General features: G+C 59.6%; 1 protein-coding gene across 1 annotated transcript; it reads right to left on the bottom strand.

Annotated features, from left to right (window-relative positions):
• Window positions 1-287: 287 nt before the first annotated feature.
• On the bottom strand, window positions 288-12,122 carry PPP5C (protein phosphatase 5 catalytic subunit). The gene is made up of 13 exons (XM_056137082.1): window positions 11,904-12,122; window positions 7,809-8,050; window positions 5,240-5,387; window positions 4,893-5,014; window positions 3,222-3,287; window positions 2,922-3,020; window positions 2,138-2,243; window positions 1,862-2,004; window positions 1,688-1,775; window positions 1,497-1,537; window positions 1,243-1,421; window positions 887-968; window positions 288-754 (listed from the first exon to the last, which is right to left on the bottom strand). Exons 1-13 carry the CDS (start codon window positions 12,022-12,024, stop codon window positions 692-694), a joined length of 1,500 nt encoding a protein of 499 aa, XP_055993057.1. The 5' UTR covers window positions 12,025-12,122; the 3' UTR covers window positions 288-691.
• Between the last annotated feature and the right edge of the window lie 5,882 nt (window positions 12,123-18,004).

An 18,004-nucleotide genomic window follows, 5' to 3' on the forward strand; every position in this document is an offset into this window, starting at 1 on the left:
CTTCTGCCTCTACTCCTGGAACCCCCATTCTCAGAAGGACCCCCAACTCCAGACTAGGACAGAGTCCCCCTCATCTTCTCTCTGGTCCCTGCTCAGCACAGAGGGAGCCTCGGGCCAAGGTGGCGTTGACAGGCCCGTATGAGTGGCCAAGAACCAGCTAGCATGAGAGCCCTGGGTGACAGGGACCCCAGGACAGAGCAGAGATAGGGTAGGGTTTTGTGGTACTCCCTCCATGCAGCCCCCAGCGGCCCCCCCACCCTGCCTCCAGAGACCGACAGTGACCAGCCAACCGACAATAGTGACTTTATTTAACATATTTAATTACAGACATAAAATAGCTGGGCAGGGGGGAGCCCCGCCCAGCCCCGCCCAGGGGGTCAGGAGGGGGTGCAGGCCTGGCCTCCCTGATGACCCCCTTCCTGGGGGTCTCCCTAAGGCGGGGCCCTATTGCTGTAGCAGGGGAGGGGCCGTGAGGAGGGCGGGAGCCTTGGGGGGGTCCCCCGCTGTTCCACGGGGGCCTCCCTGCAGAGTCCCAGGGTCACACCCCCAGCCCAGTCTCTCCGCGTCCTGCATCTGTCCAGGGAACCACAGCTCTGGCGGCTCCCGGCCTGCACCCCACAGTAATAAATACAAACTTTCCAGAGGAAGGGAACGCTCTCTCGCTCGCTCGCTCGCTCGCTTCCTCAGCACCTCACATCATGCCCAGCTGGAGCAATGTGCTGGCGTAGGCCATGGGCTTGACATCGGGGTGAGGCTGTGGGCAGAGGAGGGGCTGCAAGGCGCCGCCAGCACCAGGCGGACACCCCATGTCCGCACCCCCCAACCTGTGTGTCCCACACCCCACGTGTCTGTCCCCACTCCATGTGCCCGACCACCCCCCACTCACCACTGCTGTGAACTGGTGGAACTGAGGCCGCAGGTCGGAGCCCCGGAGGTGGATGTAGGAGGCTTTGTTCCCCATCTGGTCGCTGGGGATGGGAGCGGGTCAGTGGGGTGGGGGTCCCAGCTCCCAGCAGACAGGCCCCTGGCCCAGTCTGGACCCCTGACCAGGCCACCCCAGGCTGTGAGCCCCGGAAACATGCCCGGGCCTGCTCCACCCAAACAGCCCAGGCCACAGGCGGCAGAGGCCTGGGGGACGCAGCGCCCTGAGTCCCACCCGCCCCCCGGAGTGACTCTAGAGAGGGAGTGAGGGGCAGGCAGTCTCGGGGTGCACACTGCTCCTGCCACCCCCCGCGCACGCACCAGTAGTTGGGAGCCGAGAAGACAGTGACGCAGCGGCCGCTGTGTGCCACCTCGTAGCCCTCAGCCTTGACCTCGTGGCTGCGGATGATGTAGTCCAGCTGGTTCTCCTCCAGGAAGGCCTTGGTCACGTCGGGCCCAAACTGGCAGCTCACGCCCCGCTTGCTAACCGAGCGCCCGTTCTGGGGAGACAGGGTCTCAGGGCGCCTGCAACCCCCCATACCTGCCCGGCCCGCAGCGCCCACCCAGGGCCTCACCTGTGGCTGTGGGTCCGACCAGAGCAGGTCACACATGGGACCTGTGGGAACAGCGGGGACGGATGCTCACCTGACCGCCACAGCCAGCACCCCGGCAGCCTGTGGCCAGCACCCACTCACCCTCCCAAGCACAAGCCTCTCACCCCACACCACCAGCCCCCTACACCCCTCCTGCAGGGCCGGGCCCCCACCTGAATCGGGGGGCTGCCGGTTCCGCTCGATCTTCCGGATGTCATCCAGGGTGACGCCATCCTCACTGAACAGGCCGCCGTGCATGATCTGGGGTGGGGGGGGTGGGGGGTAGTGTGAGCGGAGGCCCTGCACCCCCCCGTCCCCCTGGCCGTGCCCGGGCCACACCAACGCACCAGCACTTTGCCGTTAATGCACTGCGCCAGCGGCAGCCACTCGAACACCTCGCTGAAGAGCTCATACATCTGCGCCGTGTACTTGGCCTTCACCTCGCCCTCAAAGCCGTAGATCTGGTTCATGTTGTCCGTCTCGTGGTTGCCTGCACAGCAGTGGGACCCGGGGTGCCCTCAGCCTCACTGTACCCACTCCGCCCGCAGACTCCCCAGTTGGGCTCGGTAAGGCCGGGCAGGGTCCCAAGAGGGCTGTCACTGACCCACCACCGGGCACTGTACCTCGGAGCAGGTGGAAGTGATCGGGGTAGAGGAGCTTGAAGCCGAAGAGGGTGAGGATGACTTCCACAGAGAAGGAGCCGCGGTCCACGAAGTCACCATTAAATATCTGCCAGGCTAAGGAAAACAGGGGACTTCCCCGGGCTCCAGGGAACCTCGGCCTCAGCCCATCCCCTGCTGGGGGCCCCCAAGCCTCCCACCCCTGCTGTTTCTCAGACACTGAGGGTAGAGGAGGTGACTCTGGGGGTCCCAAGCCCCTGGGGACAGGTCCAGGAGCCTGCTGCCCCCATATGGGTTAGAGATGCCCAGGCAACTAACTGTCCCCTCACCGTGCTCCCTGCAACCACCTAGGGCTGGCCTCTCACTGACCTGGCCAGCAGCCGGGCACGCCAAAGGCACAGGTGAGGGGAAAAGGTGGCCAGGGACACACACAAGCCTGAACCACTGTCCCAAAATGGATCATACGCGCGCGCGCACACACACACACACACATGCCTGAACCACTGCCCCATAATGAACCACCCCCCTTCTTCCTGAACACACACACACACACACTGCCTGAACCACTGCTCCCTGAATGGACCACCCCCTTTCTTCTTCCTGCATCCAGAGACAGACAGACAGACAGACACAGACACACACACACAGTCTGAACCACTGTCCCCATAATGGACCGCCCCCTTCTTCCTACACAGAGACAGACAGACAGACAGACAGACACACACTGCCTGAACCACTGTCCCCATAATAGACTGCTCCCCTCCTTCCTGCTTCCAGGCAAGGATACGTAGGGGTTGGTCTCAGAGGGTAAACCGTTGAGCTCGAAGATGTTGAGGAGATCATAGAACTGCCCATGGGTGTCCCCGCAAACTGTCATCTGCTCTGTCTGCAAGCAGAGGTCATGGGAGTGGGGTGGCAGGATGGAGGGGGCCACGGGAGGGGCGGACAGGACAGAAGGGCCCGAGAGAGGCAGGGGTGCAGGGGTTGGGTGGACAGAGGGGCCCAAGACAGAGGGGCAGGAGAGATGGAGTGGTCAGACAAGGCAGGGGTGTCTGTTGAGTGTCCCGTTCCCCCCTCCCCCGCACACCTCTTTAAGCGTTGTCTCCACAAGTGTGCTCAGCTTGGACAGGACCTCTTTGACCTGGACCAGGATCTGGAAGGCAGGATGGACAGTGAGGGGCTCCTGGGTGCACAGGGAACTGTGACTGTCGGACACTCAGAAGAATCAGGGCTGTGCAGGAGTGACAGTACCCCAGGGAGGGCATCTGCCTTCCATAATGCCCTGAGTAGCCCAGATGGTTGGCCAGCACTGCCAGGAGTGATCCCTGGGCACGGTCAGGAGTAAGGCCTGAATACCACTAGGTGTGGTCACAAAACAAAAGAAAACAAAACTGCAGACAAAATAAAAACATTTCAGACAGAATTAAGAGACAGCCAGCACCGGTGCAGACAGCAGTGAGGGACAGAGCCAGGCACAACCCTATGTGTGGGCCTGCCGGTGTGGCTGCGCCCAGAGCCCGCGGATGCTCCACCGGGAACTGCTCTGGGTCAGGCTGGGGCAAAATGGAGCAAGTGTCTGGGAGACCAGAAGGTTCTGTCCACACTGCTGGGAGTGGCAGGGGCGCCAGCACGAACTGTGTGTGAGAGGCCGGGGTTCCGACCCTGCACTGCTGAGCTGGGCCCATCGCAGCCACGCATTCTGCTGCACATGATCCCATTGCCACGAGATCTGACCAGAATCTGGCCTGTCCCTTCCTCAGCTGCCCACGAGGGGACCTGCCAGGAGCCATTCCCCCTGGAGTGAGGACTCGGGTCTGGCGTGAGTCCACGGCCAGGGAGCTTCCAGCCGACCAACCCCCACGGTCTGTCCTATGCAGGCCCCGTCCTGCCAACATCTCCGAGGAAGCCCCCAGGAGGTGAAGGCCCTGCGGGCAGGGGCCAGGAAGAGCCCAGGGGAACCTCAAAACCAGGACCAGGCCCCACAAGCAGAAGCCGTGGGGCCATACACAGACACCACTGGATGCTCCCAGCCTGCAGCCACAGCTAGCGCTCAGGGGACTGAGAGGACCACTGAGGGTCCATTCAAAACACAAAGCACTGTAGCACTGTCCTCCCACTGTTCATCGATTTGCTCGAGGGGGCCCAGTAACATCTCCATTGTGAGACTTGTTACTGTTTGGCATATTGAGTATATCACGGAGAGCTTGCCAGGCTTTGCTGTGTAGGAGAGATACTCTCGGTAGCTTGCCGGGCTCTCTGAGAGGGACGGAGGAAGCAAACCTGGCTTGGTCAAGCTGGCTGCGCGCAAGGCAAACGCCCTACCGCTATGCTATTGCTTCAGCCCCAAAAATGATCACGATCACGATCATCCTGTTGTTCACAGATTGCCTCGAGCAGGCCCCAGTAACGTCTCCTTCGTCCTTGCCCTGAGATTTTAAAAAGTGCCATATTCAAGGCTCTTTCAGGGTTAGGAGAATGAGACCCATCATTGTTACTGGTATTTGGCATATTGGGTACACCACGGGGAGTTTGCCAGACTCTGCCGTGTGGGCAGGTTACATTCGGTAGCCTGTGTATCGCTTCAGCCCCAAAAATGGAAAAAAAAAAAACCCAAAAACCCAGAAACCCCAGAAATAAAGGCCAGGAGGCTCCACTGGGCGCTGCCCCGCCATTTCTGTGCCACCAAGCCCAGGCAGCTCAGGGCACGGATGGCCGCGCCTGCTGCTCCTGGGGCATGACGGCGGGCATGGCGCCTCACCTGGTAGGCGCACTTCCGGTGCAGCTTCTTCTGGTCCTTGTACCACTGCATGAGCTCCTTCATGAAGGTGACGGTCACCCTGCCGTCCTCCAGCTTGGGCCCACTGTACTCATCCTCGATGGCTGCGGGTGGGGGCGGGAGGGCGCCATCAGGGGCCACACTAGCCAGTGTCCCCTCTGCTCACCCCACTGGTCCCACTGGCTCGCTGCCTACTTTGCCGGGTCCCCCCAGGGCAAACCCCCAAGGGCAGGACCCGCTGTACCCCCAGACCAAGCCTGGCTAGGGGACAGAAGCCAGCAGGGCCCCCCCGCGCCCCCATGCCCCCAGGCCCGTCGGCGGTTCCGCACTCATGCTCTCGATGTCCAGCGAGTCCACCACTGAGCGCTTGTGCTCGTCGCCTGCGATGGCGCGCTCGAACGCCTTCTGCTTCACCACCTTGTGGCACTCCTGGTATTTCATCTTGGCATCTTTGTCATGCGGTTTCACCTTCACCACCTGCAGGGACAGGCCCGACTCAGGCTCCTTGCAGGGGTGCTAAGGGGACTGGCCACGAGCTCTGGGGTGGGGCCGGGCCCGGGGAAGAGGCCCCTCAAGGCTACAGTGGGGACCCCCAGCAATTCTCAGCAGCGTTGGGTCACTGCCATCGTTTCTGCTGCAGCATCCGAGTCCCACGCAGGGAACCCCACAAGGCCACCAGGGTCTTGCTGTCCTGGTCAGTGAGACCCAGGCCCTGATCCCAGGAGAAGACCCCTGCACCCACCTCTCTGTCCCCCCATGGAGACTTTCTGCCCAATTCAATGTTGCTCCTGAGACCGTCCAGGGACCCGGGCTAACAGTCTGTGCCTGGTGTGGGGATGCCAGGGGCGAGCGCCCTCTCTGGCTTCCTCAGCTGTCCTGGGGACCCGTGAGTACAGTGGGGATGGAGCACAAGTGGCTCAGGGCTCCAGCCCCGACCCTCCGGAAAAAACATCTAGACCCATAAGAGGGAAAAACCCCAGGGCAGACCCCAGGATGAACAAAAGCCCCTGCACCCACAACCCACGTCGAACCATCTAGCATGCATTACACCATCAGGGCCCGTGTCATGTCATCTGGGCCTACGTCACACCGTCCGGCCTGCCATTACATCATCTGGCCAGCAGCATTGCCAGAGCTCGCATCACACCACCCTGGGCTGGCCGGCCTGCGTGGGTCCCTCTGCAGCCCCGCAAGGGACACGGGGGTCTATGCGGTGAGGAGAGCAGCATGTTCAATGCAGGGGACCTCATGGCAGCCTCAAGGATGCAGAGAAAAGGGCACAGACTGCCCCTTAGTCTCGAGGGAAGCCACCAGCGTCACGTCTCCCAGTCCCTGCATCCGGGCATGACCCTCTTCCAGGGGACAAGAAGCCACTGCAGCCTCCCGCAGTGAGGAAACAGAAACAAACATGGGGCCCAAGCAAGTGGCGCTGGAAGCGCCAATGCTGAAACCCAGGGCCCCCAAGACAAAGCAATGGCTGCCCCGAGCTTGCTCTCACACACACACTCGCTACACACACACACACACACACACACACACACACGCACGCACGCACGCACGCACGCACACAGACTCGCTTCACAAAGCACATACATACCATGCACACATACCCTCTCCACACACAGGCACATGCATGTACAAGCATGCATACTCCACACACACACATTCCCTCCACACAAGCACATATTCTATACACACACACACTCACTCAAAATGCACGCACTCTCTCCACACATGCACACTCCCCAAACACACTCATGCACACACAAGCTTTTCTTCTCTTGGGATGCAGATGAGTGACCAGACTTCCTGCCACCCTCTAGCCAGCTTCTCCGTGGGCTTCCTGTCAGAGGACAGAATCCCAGGGATGACGGGGTGCGGGTCCCCGCTGCGAGGGCTTCAGCCCCTACTCTTCCAAGGGCATGTGCCAACCAAGGCACACAAGTCCGAGCCAGCCCCTGGGCCCAGAGGGGACTCTGGATGGGGAGCAGCCCAGGGCTGGCCAGCAGCTGGTGGCAGGCCCTCAGGTTCCAAGGACGCTCCAGGGTGGCTGGAACTGCTGTGCCCCCACCCAAAGGGGCATTACCCACAGGGAGCAGACCAGCCTCAGGCCCATGCCCTCCTTCCACCGGCGCTGGGATGACACTCAGTGTGTGTGTGGGGGGGGGGGGGCCCAGGATGGCTGACCCGGCCGTGTGGGGGGTCCAACCCCCAAACTCAGCCTTGGGGAGAGGCTTCCTCAGATGCCCCATCCAGTCCTGGCCCGGCTACAGGAACGCCCTTGACCCCGTAGCCTGACGCTCTGGTTACTCATTACGAGCTCAGGCCCATGACCTTTACTCACAGCGCACACGCTGGGTGACTCTGGTCACCACAGTCCCGATGAGGACATGCTGGGACACGGGACAGGCAGGCTAGGGAAGGGCCTATGAGCCTGTGTGCAGCAGATGGCTCGGGCAACCTCCACACTATCCCTTTGCCTCTAAGTCACTGGCACCAGGGCCTAGCCTGGCGCAGGCTCCAGCTCCTGTGCGTGGAGTGGCAGCCCCCACCCCATCCTACAGCTCTTGGGACATCACAGAGTGACATGTGCACAGCACGTGCAAGTGGCATGGATGTCTGGGCCCCCAGCAGCTAGGGACCTCCCCTGGGAGTCAGCCTGTCTCCCCGTCTGTGTCACGGGGGTGACACCAGAGCCCCCACCCTGCTTCACCAGATGTGCAGGACAGCGCCCCACTCCACTGCGCCCGCCTTCCAGCTCAGGGACAGGCCGCGAGAGGCCATGGGGCTCGGGCTGCACCTGTTCACCACGGGGACCCCTCATCCCCTTCCCTGACACCGCGTGCACACCAACACCCTGAGCAGGGGCCTCTTCGGAGCCGCCGCCAGGCGCCTCACCGTCTCATAGTCGCGCAGGGCGGCCCGGAACTTGCCCAGCGCCATGTTGCTGGCCGCCCGGCGGTAGTAGCCCTTGATGTACTTCTTGTCCAGCTCGATGGCGCGGGTGGCGTCGGCCAGCGCATACCCATAGCACTCGGTGCGTAGGTAGGCCAGGCTGCGGTTGCCATAGTAGATGGCGCTGTTGGGGTTCAGTTCGATGGCCTGGCTGTAGAACTTGATGGCGTTCTCGTAGTCCTTGGCTGCAAAGACCAGGAGAGACGTGCAATGTCAGGTGGGGAAACCGAGGCACATCGTGGGACCCCACACTTCCAACCCTGGGACAAGTGTGTGGGAGGCCATGTGCGACCAAGGGGCAGGGCTGTATCAATAGGAAGTGTGGGACAGGACCTGTCACAGACAGCTGAAAAGGCAGATGTGGGGTGGGGGATCCCAAAAACCCTGAGTCCTGTGCTCAGACACCTGCAAGTGTGGTGAGGCAGTGGCGGCTGGGCAGGGGGTCTGCGAGCCAGACCCCTCAGGCACCAGGTGGTACGGACATTGGGTCTGAATATTGAAGAAAAGGCCGACTGGGCAGGGCCTGCGTTCACACCTGCGCCAGGGGGATCACCTGGGCTGGTCGGGTCCAAGGTCAGACCCTGGTCCCCAGCAGCCAAACCAGGCCCCAAAGCTGCTGTCATTAGGGCTGCTCCCAGATGTACAGGTGTCACTTGAGGCTCAGGAGACCCTGGCCCCTTCCCTGAATGACCCCCACCAAGGACAGCTATGTCCGTCCAATTTTCACACAAGGGGTGTGAGGATCAGAGCAGGAAAGATGGAGGGGAGATCACACAGCAGGAGGCGGGCGGGGAGGACCCCTCACCAACCCCACCCTAACTCCCTAGGACAGAAGCTTCCCACCAGGTTCCCTGGAACCCTGGTACTGCTGTGTCCCCCAAACAGGCACCTGCGTGAGCCACACCCCATCCCCCGTCTTGGGGACACGGCAACCTGTACCCCACCTTCCTGGTGAGGAGACCTGGGCTACAGCCCGTGACACCCAGCGACACCCCGTGCCATGGAGTCTTGAATGGGAACAGCCCCAGCCATTTCTCCTGCAGGCTGACAAAAAGCTGGGGTGTCCCCCTTCACCCCAGGACTGAGCCCTGGAAGGCAGGTCCCCGGCTTCCCAGGAACAAGCCAGGGCAGCGCCGGGCGCCCAGCAATGACCTGCCCGCCCGCCCGGAAACTGTGGGCTCCTGGCACACAGTTGAGCTCCCGCCCTGCCTCAGGGGGCAGCACCCGGCAGGTAACACACCCCAGACGGGCGCCCGCAAACACGTGTGCCTGGGATCCCGCACATGTGCCCCACGTGGAGGAGGAACTGAGCCTGGCTGGCAGCTCCAGCCCAGAGACCCACCTGCGGGACAACGGCCCCCACTGTTCCAGGGAGAGGGGAGAGGTGCGGTGCACGAGGGGGACCCGGCTCTGCCATGGGACTGAGCTCAGAGGGTTGCAGTGGGGGGCCCTGTCCCCCGCGAAGGAGCTGGCCTGAGCTGGGGGCTGGCTCTTGGCGGGCTCTTGGCGGGAGGGGGATACCGGCAGCAGCTGGCTCGAGCTGACCTTGGCGGCACTTTCACTTCGGAGCTTCCTCCAGAGCAAACAGAGCCGCCTCTCCCTACCTGGCCACCCCAGGGCTCAATTACCGCGTGCAGTAATTATTCTTTTTATTGTTATTCCCACAGCCCCATAGCCTGCCGCCAGCTGCCGACAGTGAGGGCCCACACTGGCCCAGAGGCCTCAGTGCCAGCACCCCTAGCCCGGCCCCAGAGAGCTCAGTCCCAGGTCCTGGGGGACAGGGGCCCCTCCTAGCAGCTGTTTCCCAGAATTCCTCCCTCAGCTCGGGACCTGGCGGCAAGCCCCCCCATTTCTGCCCCCTACCTCAGTTCCATGGCCCCTCAATCACAGATGAGGCCTCAACACCCAGCCACAGGCCAAGGCGGCCTCCTGCACATCTCAGCGTACATGCCCTCTAGCCTGGCCCACCCACCCTCGCACCTGGCCTTCATCCTTCCCAGGGCCTCTACCAGCCTCCCAGCCTCCAGACCCACACCTCCACCTGCTTTCCTAAAGTACAAACTGCCCTTGACCTCTATCCCCAGCAGCCACCCCTCCAGGTTACCCCCAGCTCTATACCCGGACTCCTCCCACTTCCCAGGTGTCAGCCCAGGGCCGGAGCCACTGTGTCTGTCCAGAGTGGCCTCCTCCTCCAGGCAGCACAAGAGGCAGGACCATCTCTTGAGCTGGCTCCCATCTCCCTGCAGGACAGTAGGACCCCGAGCCTCCCCACCAGCCCCCTGTGTGCCTCCTTTCCAGGCTCCAGCCTTGCCCTGTCCCCTCAATCCGTGTGAGGCTGCTGGGGGGCTCTTTCTGCACCCAAAGGATAGGGGTGTTCTGCTCTGAACAGTGGGGCGATCCTAGTCCAGCCTCCGCTGGCCCCAGCCCTCCCCTGCCAGGTTCCTGCAGGAGGCCCCTCAGGGGTCCCCACCCCTGCCTGGGCTTCTCCAGGTCTCCCTGCTCTCCCACTGTCCCACACTCTGGGTTTGTCCATCCTCAGAGGAAGAGCTGGTTTCTGTGCTCACCCCCACCCCAACTGCCCCTTAGAATTATCCTAGCTGTGAAGGCCATCGTCTACACCGCCTAAAATGTCTTCACTCCTGGCATGAACGTCACCATCTACACTGCCTCACATCTCTTGCCTCCTTCCCTCACCCACCTCTTCCCCTTCAAAAAATTGCATCTGTCAAGGCTTCCACCATCACCCCTGGTCAACCCCAGGACGGGCCTCAGTGGCATCCACCCTGGGGCACAGCACCCAGCTTCCAGAACCGTCTTCCCCCACTTTCTGCCTACACTGCCCCATCTTCTCTCCACACCAAGGCTATGCCAGCTCGGCCTCTTCCGCTTTCAAGCTGAATATCAAAACTCCTTCTCTTCTTAGGGGGTCCCCCCAATTTCTGGGGAGCTCAGCTCCATCCACAACTGAGCAGGCCAAAGGGGTGTTCCTCAGAGCCTGAGGAGGGTGCCTGACCCCTCCAGCATCTCCTCTGGGCCAGCCACAGCTCAGCTCAGCGATTTAAACGAATCTAACCCGAGTTTTCCTGCCGACCCCATCACACCCTAGCCCCAACTGCCCCCCATTCATCCTAGAGGCCATCCTAAGAAGGGCCCCGGCCTGGCTCACAAGCCCTCTCCACCCAGCCTTTTCTGGAAGGCCTTTCCTAGCAGGCCATTATTCTCTCCTGTCCCCTCTGGGTTTTTCTTTTCTTTTCTTTTCTTTTTTTTTTTACAAGGCCTGCGCCCCAACTTTTCAGCACCTGGCTTTCCATCAGCATGCTCTGCCTGCCAAATCACAGGCTGCAGAGGGGCAGGGCTAGAGCGGGGGGTCAGGCTTGCGCTAAGAAACAGGCTGAATAGGCAGAGGAATGAATGAATGAATGAATGAAAGGCACGACATCTCTTACTCTTCGCCAGGGCCCCAAGTCATACCATTCTGGGATTTCCCCGCCTTTATTCGCGGGGCCCCCGTTTCCCCCGCCCCCACCCCCAGGAACCCCGAACCTTCTACCTCCTCGCCTTACATCCGGCCATCTCTCTCGCACCCCACGATTCCCCCTTCCGCCTCCTCCTCACTCTCGTGCTTGGTGGCACCCACCCTAGGTCTCTTTGCCGGGAAGCACCGGCGCAGGGCCTCTCCCCGCAGCACCCCGAGGCCCCACGCGGCTCCTGTCACGACGGGGCAGCGCTCCCTGCCCGCCGCCGCCCCGGGCACACCTTGGGGTCTCTCGCCCCGGGGCGTGCCCTCCGCCTCCTTCCCCTCCCGGCTCACGCCGGGCAGCGCCCGCGCCGGGGATTCCCCCGCTTCTTTCCGAAGCCCCCCTCGCGCGCCCCCTTGGGAGCGCGATCCCGGGCCTCCCCACGCCGCCGGGTCACCAGGCAGAGCCGGCCCCGCGCCCAGCCCGCCGCTCCGCGTTGCCATGGTTCCGCGCGGGCCCGGCACCCCCCCGGCCCCCGGCCGCTCCCCGCCCTCCCGCGCCCCCTCCCGGGCGGCCGCACCTTTGAAGTAGTCGTTGGCCTCGGTCTTGAGCTCCTCTGCCCGCTTCAGGGCGCCATCAGCCGGGGGATCGTCCCGGGGGGGCTCCGCACACTCAGTCCGCTCGCCCTCCGCCATCGCCATGCCGCAAAGCGCCCCCCACCCTGGCAACGGCCGCCAGCGGCACCCGGCCCAAGCGTCGCGAAGGAGCGCCGAGCTGCCGCGGTCGCTGCCGCACAAGTGTCGTAAAGCGCGGGCCCGGAGCCGCCCGCCGCGCGCCTGCGCGGGGCCCTGCCGCCATAGAGGTGCGTGGAGGACAAGGTGACCAGAGGGGCGCCCTTCGGAGAACGAGCCAATGGGGACGAGGAGTCGGGGCGCGCGGGTCAAAGAAGCCCGGGGTAGCGTGTTCCCGCAGTCACCGGGTTCCGAGGCCGCGAAGAAGAAGAAGTTTCTCGGGTCTGGGAGTGCGGGTCTCCCCGCTGCCTTCTCGGCTAGCGTTACAAGGGCCGCCCGGTGGGTGTGGCTCTGCGTGGCTGCAGCCGAGCGGGCGCTGAACTCCACAGTGATTGTCAGTTTCCTGGATGACCTTGACCGAATCTTCCCCTGCTGGGGAGGTCGGGGGAAGGCGACACTGGGGGAGGGGAGCACTCAGTTTTCCCTCTGGAAAAATGGGTGTTTTCTTTAGCCAACAGAAAAAAAGTTTTTCGGCCTTGGGCATTTCCAAGTTTCATATGGACGTGCCCTGACCCCCCAATCCTTGGGTGAGGATCAGGTTTGGTTTTGGTTATTGGGGGGATTTGGGGTGGGGAGCACCATCTCCTTCCTCATCGCTACTCCCCAATTAGTGTGACACCTCAGTGACTACCCAAACGCTTTCTGCTGACCTTGGAGACTCCAAAGAGCCCGGCTCTCGGGCAACATCTCCAAATGCCATCCTCCACGTCACTCCTATGCACACACACACACACACACAGCCAATAGCACCCTAGCTGAAGTGAACAGTGTCCTCACTGTTATATAAATAAAGATTCTGAGCCTGGCAGAGTTCATGATGCAAGGAAATTCCCCCGTAGAGGCTAGAGCAATAGTATAGCAGGTAAGGCAATTGCACACGGCTCACCCGGGTTCGATCCCCGGTATCCTGTATAAATGTCCCAAGCATTCCCAGGAGTGATTCCTGAGTGTAGAGCCAGGAGTCACACTGAGTATCACCAGGTGCAGCACACCCTTCCCCATCTCTCTCTCTTTACACACACACACACACACACACACACACACACACACACACACACCCTAGAAAAGTCCCCACACACCCTAGAAAAGTCCCCTATCTGGGCCAGAGAGTACAGCAGGCAGGCGCTTGCCTTGCAAGCAATTTGATACTCAGCACCTCATATGGTCCCCTGAGCCTGCCAGGAGAAATCCCAGAGTCAAGAGTAAGCCCTGAGCACTGCCGGGTGTGGCCACAACCCCCTACAAAAAAAAAAGTCCTGTGTCATTCCATCCTGTGTCATTCCAATGTCTAAAGGCCTTCTCACTGTCCACAGGCTCCAGAACTCCCCCTGTGGGTCAGATTTCTGAGATTTTCTTTGTTTGTTTTTGGGCCACACCCGGTTATGCTCAGGGCTTACTCCTGGCAGGCTCAGGGCACTGGCTGTTGGGGGATCAAACCCAGGTTGGTCACATGCATAAGCACCCTATTTGCTGTACTATCTTTTGGGTCCTGTGAAATTTTCTTGCTGAACGTAAAAGGTTGCTATATTGATTTGAATCCCTGGCTTCAAGCCTGACTTTGTCTGACCTTGGAAAGAGATTCTTCACTCCCATCGTGCCTGGTGGTGTGGGATGACAGGCGAGCTTGATAAAATCAGACTAAGGACTTCTCCTATCCACTCCATTATATAGACTCAAAGGGCAGCAGCGTGCCTAGAGCTGTGATGGGGAAGGGGTGCTTTCAGGAGGAGCTGGGAAGACTTCTGCCAGCTGTGGCAGGTGGGGAAGACTTCCTGGAGGGGGTGGTATTGGAACCAAGATCTGAAATAGGAGACAGTGACCAAGTATAGTGAGGAAGGGAAAGGAGAAAGAAATTTGAGACTGGGGAAACAACAAGTAGAAGTGCTTTTCTTCCTTTGCAAAGCCTCCTAGTATGTTACACCAGAGAGGGGTGGTGAGGGTGACTAAGAGAAACAGCTTCCACACATGAGCGGATACTCCTGCACACACACGAGAAGTCATGTCACACAGACACTCACAGCATGTGACAGTTCTGTGCTCCACCATGGAATCACAATTTGGGACACCAGGTACCCAAAAGGTCACAGGAGCCAGAGATATAGTACAAGGCTGCCTTGCATGGGGTCATCCCCACCCCCCACTCCCACCCCAGCACTGCAGGTTCCCTGAACAATGCTGGAGGCAACCCCCAGGTACCGAGCTCACCCTGAGCACAGCCCAGTGTGATCTAAAAACAAAAACAAAATAAGAAAACCCTAATAATAATAATAATAATCTTGGATCAAATGATAGTACAGAGAGAGGGGCTGGAGCAATAGCACAGCGGGTAGGGCTTTTGCCTTGCAGGTGGCTGACCCGGGTTCGAATCCCAGCATCCCATATGGTCTCCTGAGCACGGCCAGGAGTAATTCCTGAGTGCAGAGCCAGGAGTAACCCCTGAGCATCGGTGGGTGTGACCCAAAAAGCAAAAAAAAAAAAAAAAAAGATAGTACAGAGGGTAGGGCTTTGCCTTGCACATGGCAGACCTGGGTTTGATCTCAGGCATCCCATACGGACCCCAGTACCGCCAGGAGTAATTCCTGAGTGCAGAGCCTGGAGTAACCCCTGAGCATCACTGGGTGTGACCCAAAAAAATTAAAATAAAATAATCTCAAAGTGCCATGACATGAACACTCCCACTCCACCTACGTACCCTGACCCCTTGAAATGAGCACATCGACGAGTCAACACACAGAATGCTCTGGTGCCTTCCAAGGCGAGGTCTTTATGGGGGAAGATCCATGTTGAAACACGGAGAGCCAGAGTGGTTGACCCCGCCCCCTTCCCCAGGCCCCGCCCCTTCTCCAGGCCCCGCCCACTTCCTGCAGAGGGCCCAATCACGCTCCTCAAGATCGAGCAATGAGTCAGCCCTTTTCCCCCCTATAGCACCTATCTGGACAGGCTGTCCCTTGACAAATCCAAGAACTGCCTTCCAAAAACGGGGGTGAAGCAGGCTGAGGGCGGGAGGTCTTTTCCTTGAGGGAGACCAAGATAGCACCATCGTAGAAGGGGAGGGGTCCGGGACGTGGGGGTGGGGACACATAGGTGGTGGTGGAGAGATTGAAGTCCTGTTCTCTCTCCCCCCCGCCCCCAACCGTGAAATGTGCAGGTGAGGCTGTGCGTGCGCCTGTGCGGCTGTGGTGGACTCCTGAACAGTGAGGGAGCACCGGGACCCCCAAATTCCTGAAACAGATACCTAGTGGGCTGAGGTGTGGGGGGTGCAAAGGGGACCTAGGACGGAGAAATGTTAGGAAGATGAGATTTGAGAGTGGAGGGGGGGCGAGCTGGAAGCACAGGAAGGAGCAGAAAACCTGGTGGCAAGGGGCCACGATGGGAAGGCCAGTGGGCAGAGTAGCCAGTGGGGTATGCTGGAAGGAGTGGGCTGGGACCCTGGCACACTGGGGCGGTGGGGTCTGAAATGAGGGCTTCAGAGGCTGTAAGATTCAGAATGCTGCTTATCAGCAGGACCCACACCCAGCTCTAGAGTCAGAAGTATTTGGAGATCGCATTCCTGCACCAGTAGCATTTCGATGTGAAGTCCCAGAGAGGTGGAGTTCATAAGGCCCGAACCCAGAGGAATTTAGAGAGTCTGGACAGGGATTAGAAAACATCTGAACATCCAGTTGGAGAAACAGAGATTCTGGAGTGGCAGCACACCGAATCAGGACCTGGGAGGGGTGCAGTCTAAAATCAATGCCCATCCTAAAGAAAGACCTAGACTGCAAAACAGAGGACTCTGGAGCCCTTGCACCGTGGGGGAAGGCGCTTGACTTGCATGCAGCCCTCCTGAGTTCAATCACTGGCACCCCATAGGTTCTCTGGCGCTCCACCAGGAATGACCCCTGAGCGCAGAGCCCTGGAGGAAGCCCTGAGCACCTTTGGGAGTGGCCCAAAATAAGTCAAACTGGAAACTGTCTGAAGGCTGAGTTCCAGAGCAAGGCTGGAGTAACTGCGAGCATGAGATGTGCAGTGAAGGAGAAGTATCTCTCGTGAGATCTAGATCCAAGGGCACTTATAGAATAAGGGCTGGAATTCAAAGACTTTTGAGGTTAAATTTTCACAGGAGTGGGGTGGGGAACAAGGAGAAAGAAAGAGGAAAATTCTCAAATTCAGACTCAGGATCCTGGAAAAAGTCACGAAAAACTACAGCACGTGGATCAGTCAACAGCAGGGTCCTGAGGCCCAGCGCCAGAGGAATCTGGTGTCTGGTATCCTGGAAGTAGAGATCAAGACAAGAACTCGGGGCCAGAGCTACAACACAGCGGGAAGGGTGTTTGCCTTGCACGTGGCCAACTTGGGTTCGACCCCCAGCATCCCATATGGTCCCCCAAGCACTGACAGGAGTGATTCCTGAGTGTAGAGCTAGAAGTAACCTCTGAGCATCACTGGGTGTGACCCAATATACATTTGACATAATATTTGACCTCTTGCTGATGGTAAAAGCATGCCTTGAGGGGACAGAGAGCTAGCACAACGGGCAGGGTGCTTGCCTGCACATAGCCAACTTGGGTTCAATCACTGGGTGTGGCTCAGCACCCCAGCACCCCATATTGGGCCTTTGAGCAGTGCCAGGAATAATCACTGAGTACAGAGCCAGAAGTAAGTCCTGAGCACCACTGGTGTGGTCCAAAAACAAACAAAAGTACCTCTTGAGTGTAAAGCTAACGGAGGGAGCTTATTTCTAAACGAGGAAGCCTGGGGCAGAGCTAGCACTCAAAGGGATGAATACAGGCTTTGCCGGCAGGATGCTCAGGATGGACCCCAAGAACGACATGGTCCCCCAAGAGCTGGAAACAGCCCCCAGACACTGGCATCCGGTCTGTACCCTCCCCCCCACTCTGGTAAATAAATAGACACTAGGAAGTTGGTATTTGGAAGCAAACACGTGAGCTTGGAAGATCCATTAGGAAGCCTGAGTTGAGAATCCAGAATTGGGAAAGGTTCCACGCAAGTCATCTGGAATCAGCAGGAACCGGGGCGCATGCCATGCTGAGCCAGGGAGGCAGAAGCAGAGAGCACCAGGGCCAGAGAAAGTGGAAGAGTGACTTCCCGCTGGAAGCTGGGAGGTGCTGAAGCAAATAGCTTCAGACGACACAGCCTAGAAACCAAGTTGGAGGCCAGAAGCTACAGAAGGGGATAGAGCTGGCCAGTGGGGTGATCTGGAATACTTTGGGGGAAAGACTAAGCCTTACCCCAAAGGCAGCTTTCAATAGCAGAATCCTAGGATGGCTCAGTATGGATATGTGCGTATGTGTGTATGTGCGTGTGTGTGTGTGTGCGCGCGCGCGCATGTATGTGTGTGTGTGTGTGTGTGTGTGTGTGGCAGAGACCCCCGGGGAGGGGGATGCAGTGTAGAATTGAAGAAAGTAAGGAGGGCTGCAGTAAAAAAAAAAAAAAACAGAAGTGAGGTCCCCGCCTCTAACACAGGAAGGCCCCAGATGTGGCCAGCATCTCAGGGAAGTTGGGGCAGCGGAAGCCAGAAAGAGGCTGGCCAGAGGTGCTGGACAGGCTAAGGGTTCATCAGAGGTGGCACCACTCCTTGGATACCCAGGGAGAGAAAGAAGCAGGGATCTGAATTTGTCTTGCACGTGGCCAAGCCAAGTTCGATCCCTGGCACCCCACAGGGTCCCCCAAGCACCACCAGGAATGATCTCTGAGTGCAGAGCCAGGAGTAACACCAGAGTACCATGGGGTATGGCCCAAAACCTAAAACAAAACAAAAAAAGAAGACCCCAGCAGAGTCCCACAAGCTTTTCTGTTTGTTTTGTTTGGAGGCTGCACCCGCTGCTGCTCTGGGGATGGTGCAGTGCCAGGGATGGAACTTGGAGCTCCCTGAATGCGGATCCTGTAC

Source organism: Sorex fumeus, unplaced genomic scaffold, assembly GCF_029834395.1.
Source record: "Sorex fumeus unplaced genomic scaffold, SorFum_2.1 ptg000122l, whole genome shotgun sequence".
NCBI classification, from domain to species: domain Eukaryota; kingdom Metazoa; phylum Chordata; class Mammalia; order Eulipotyphla; family Soricidae; genus Sorex; species Sorex fumeus.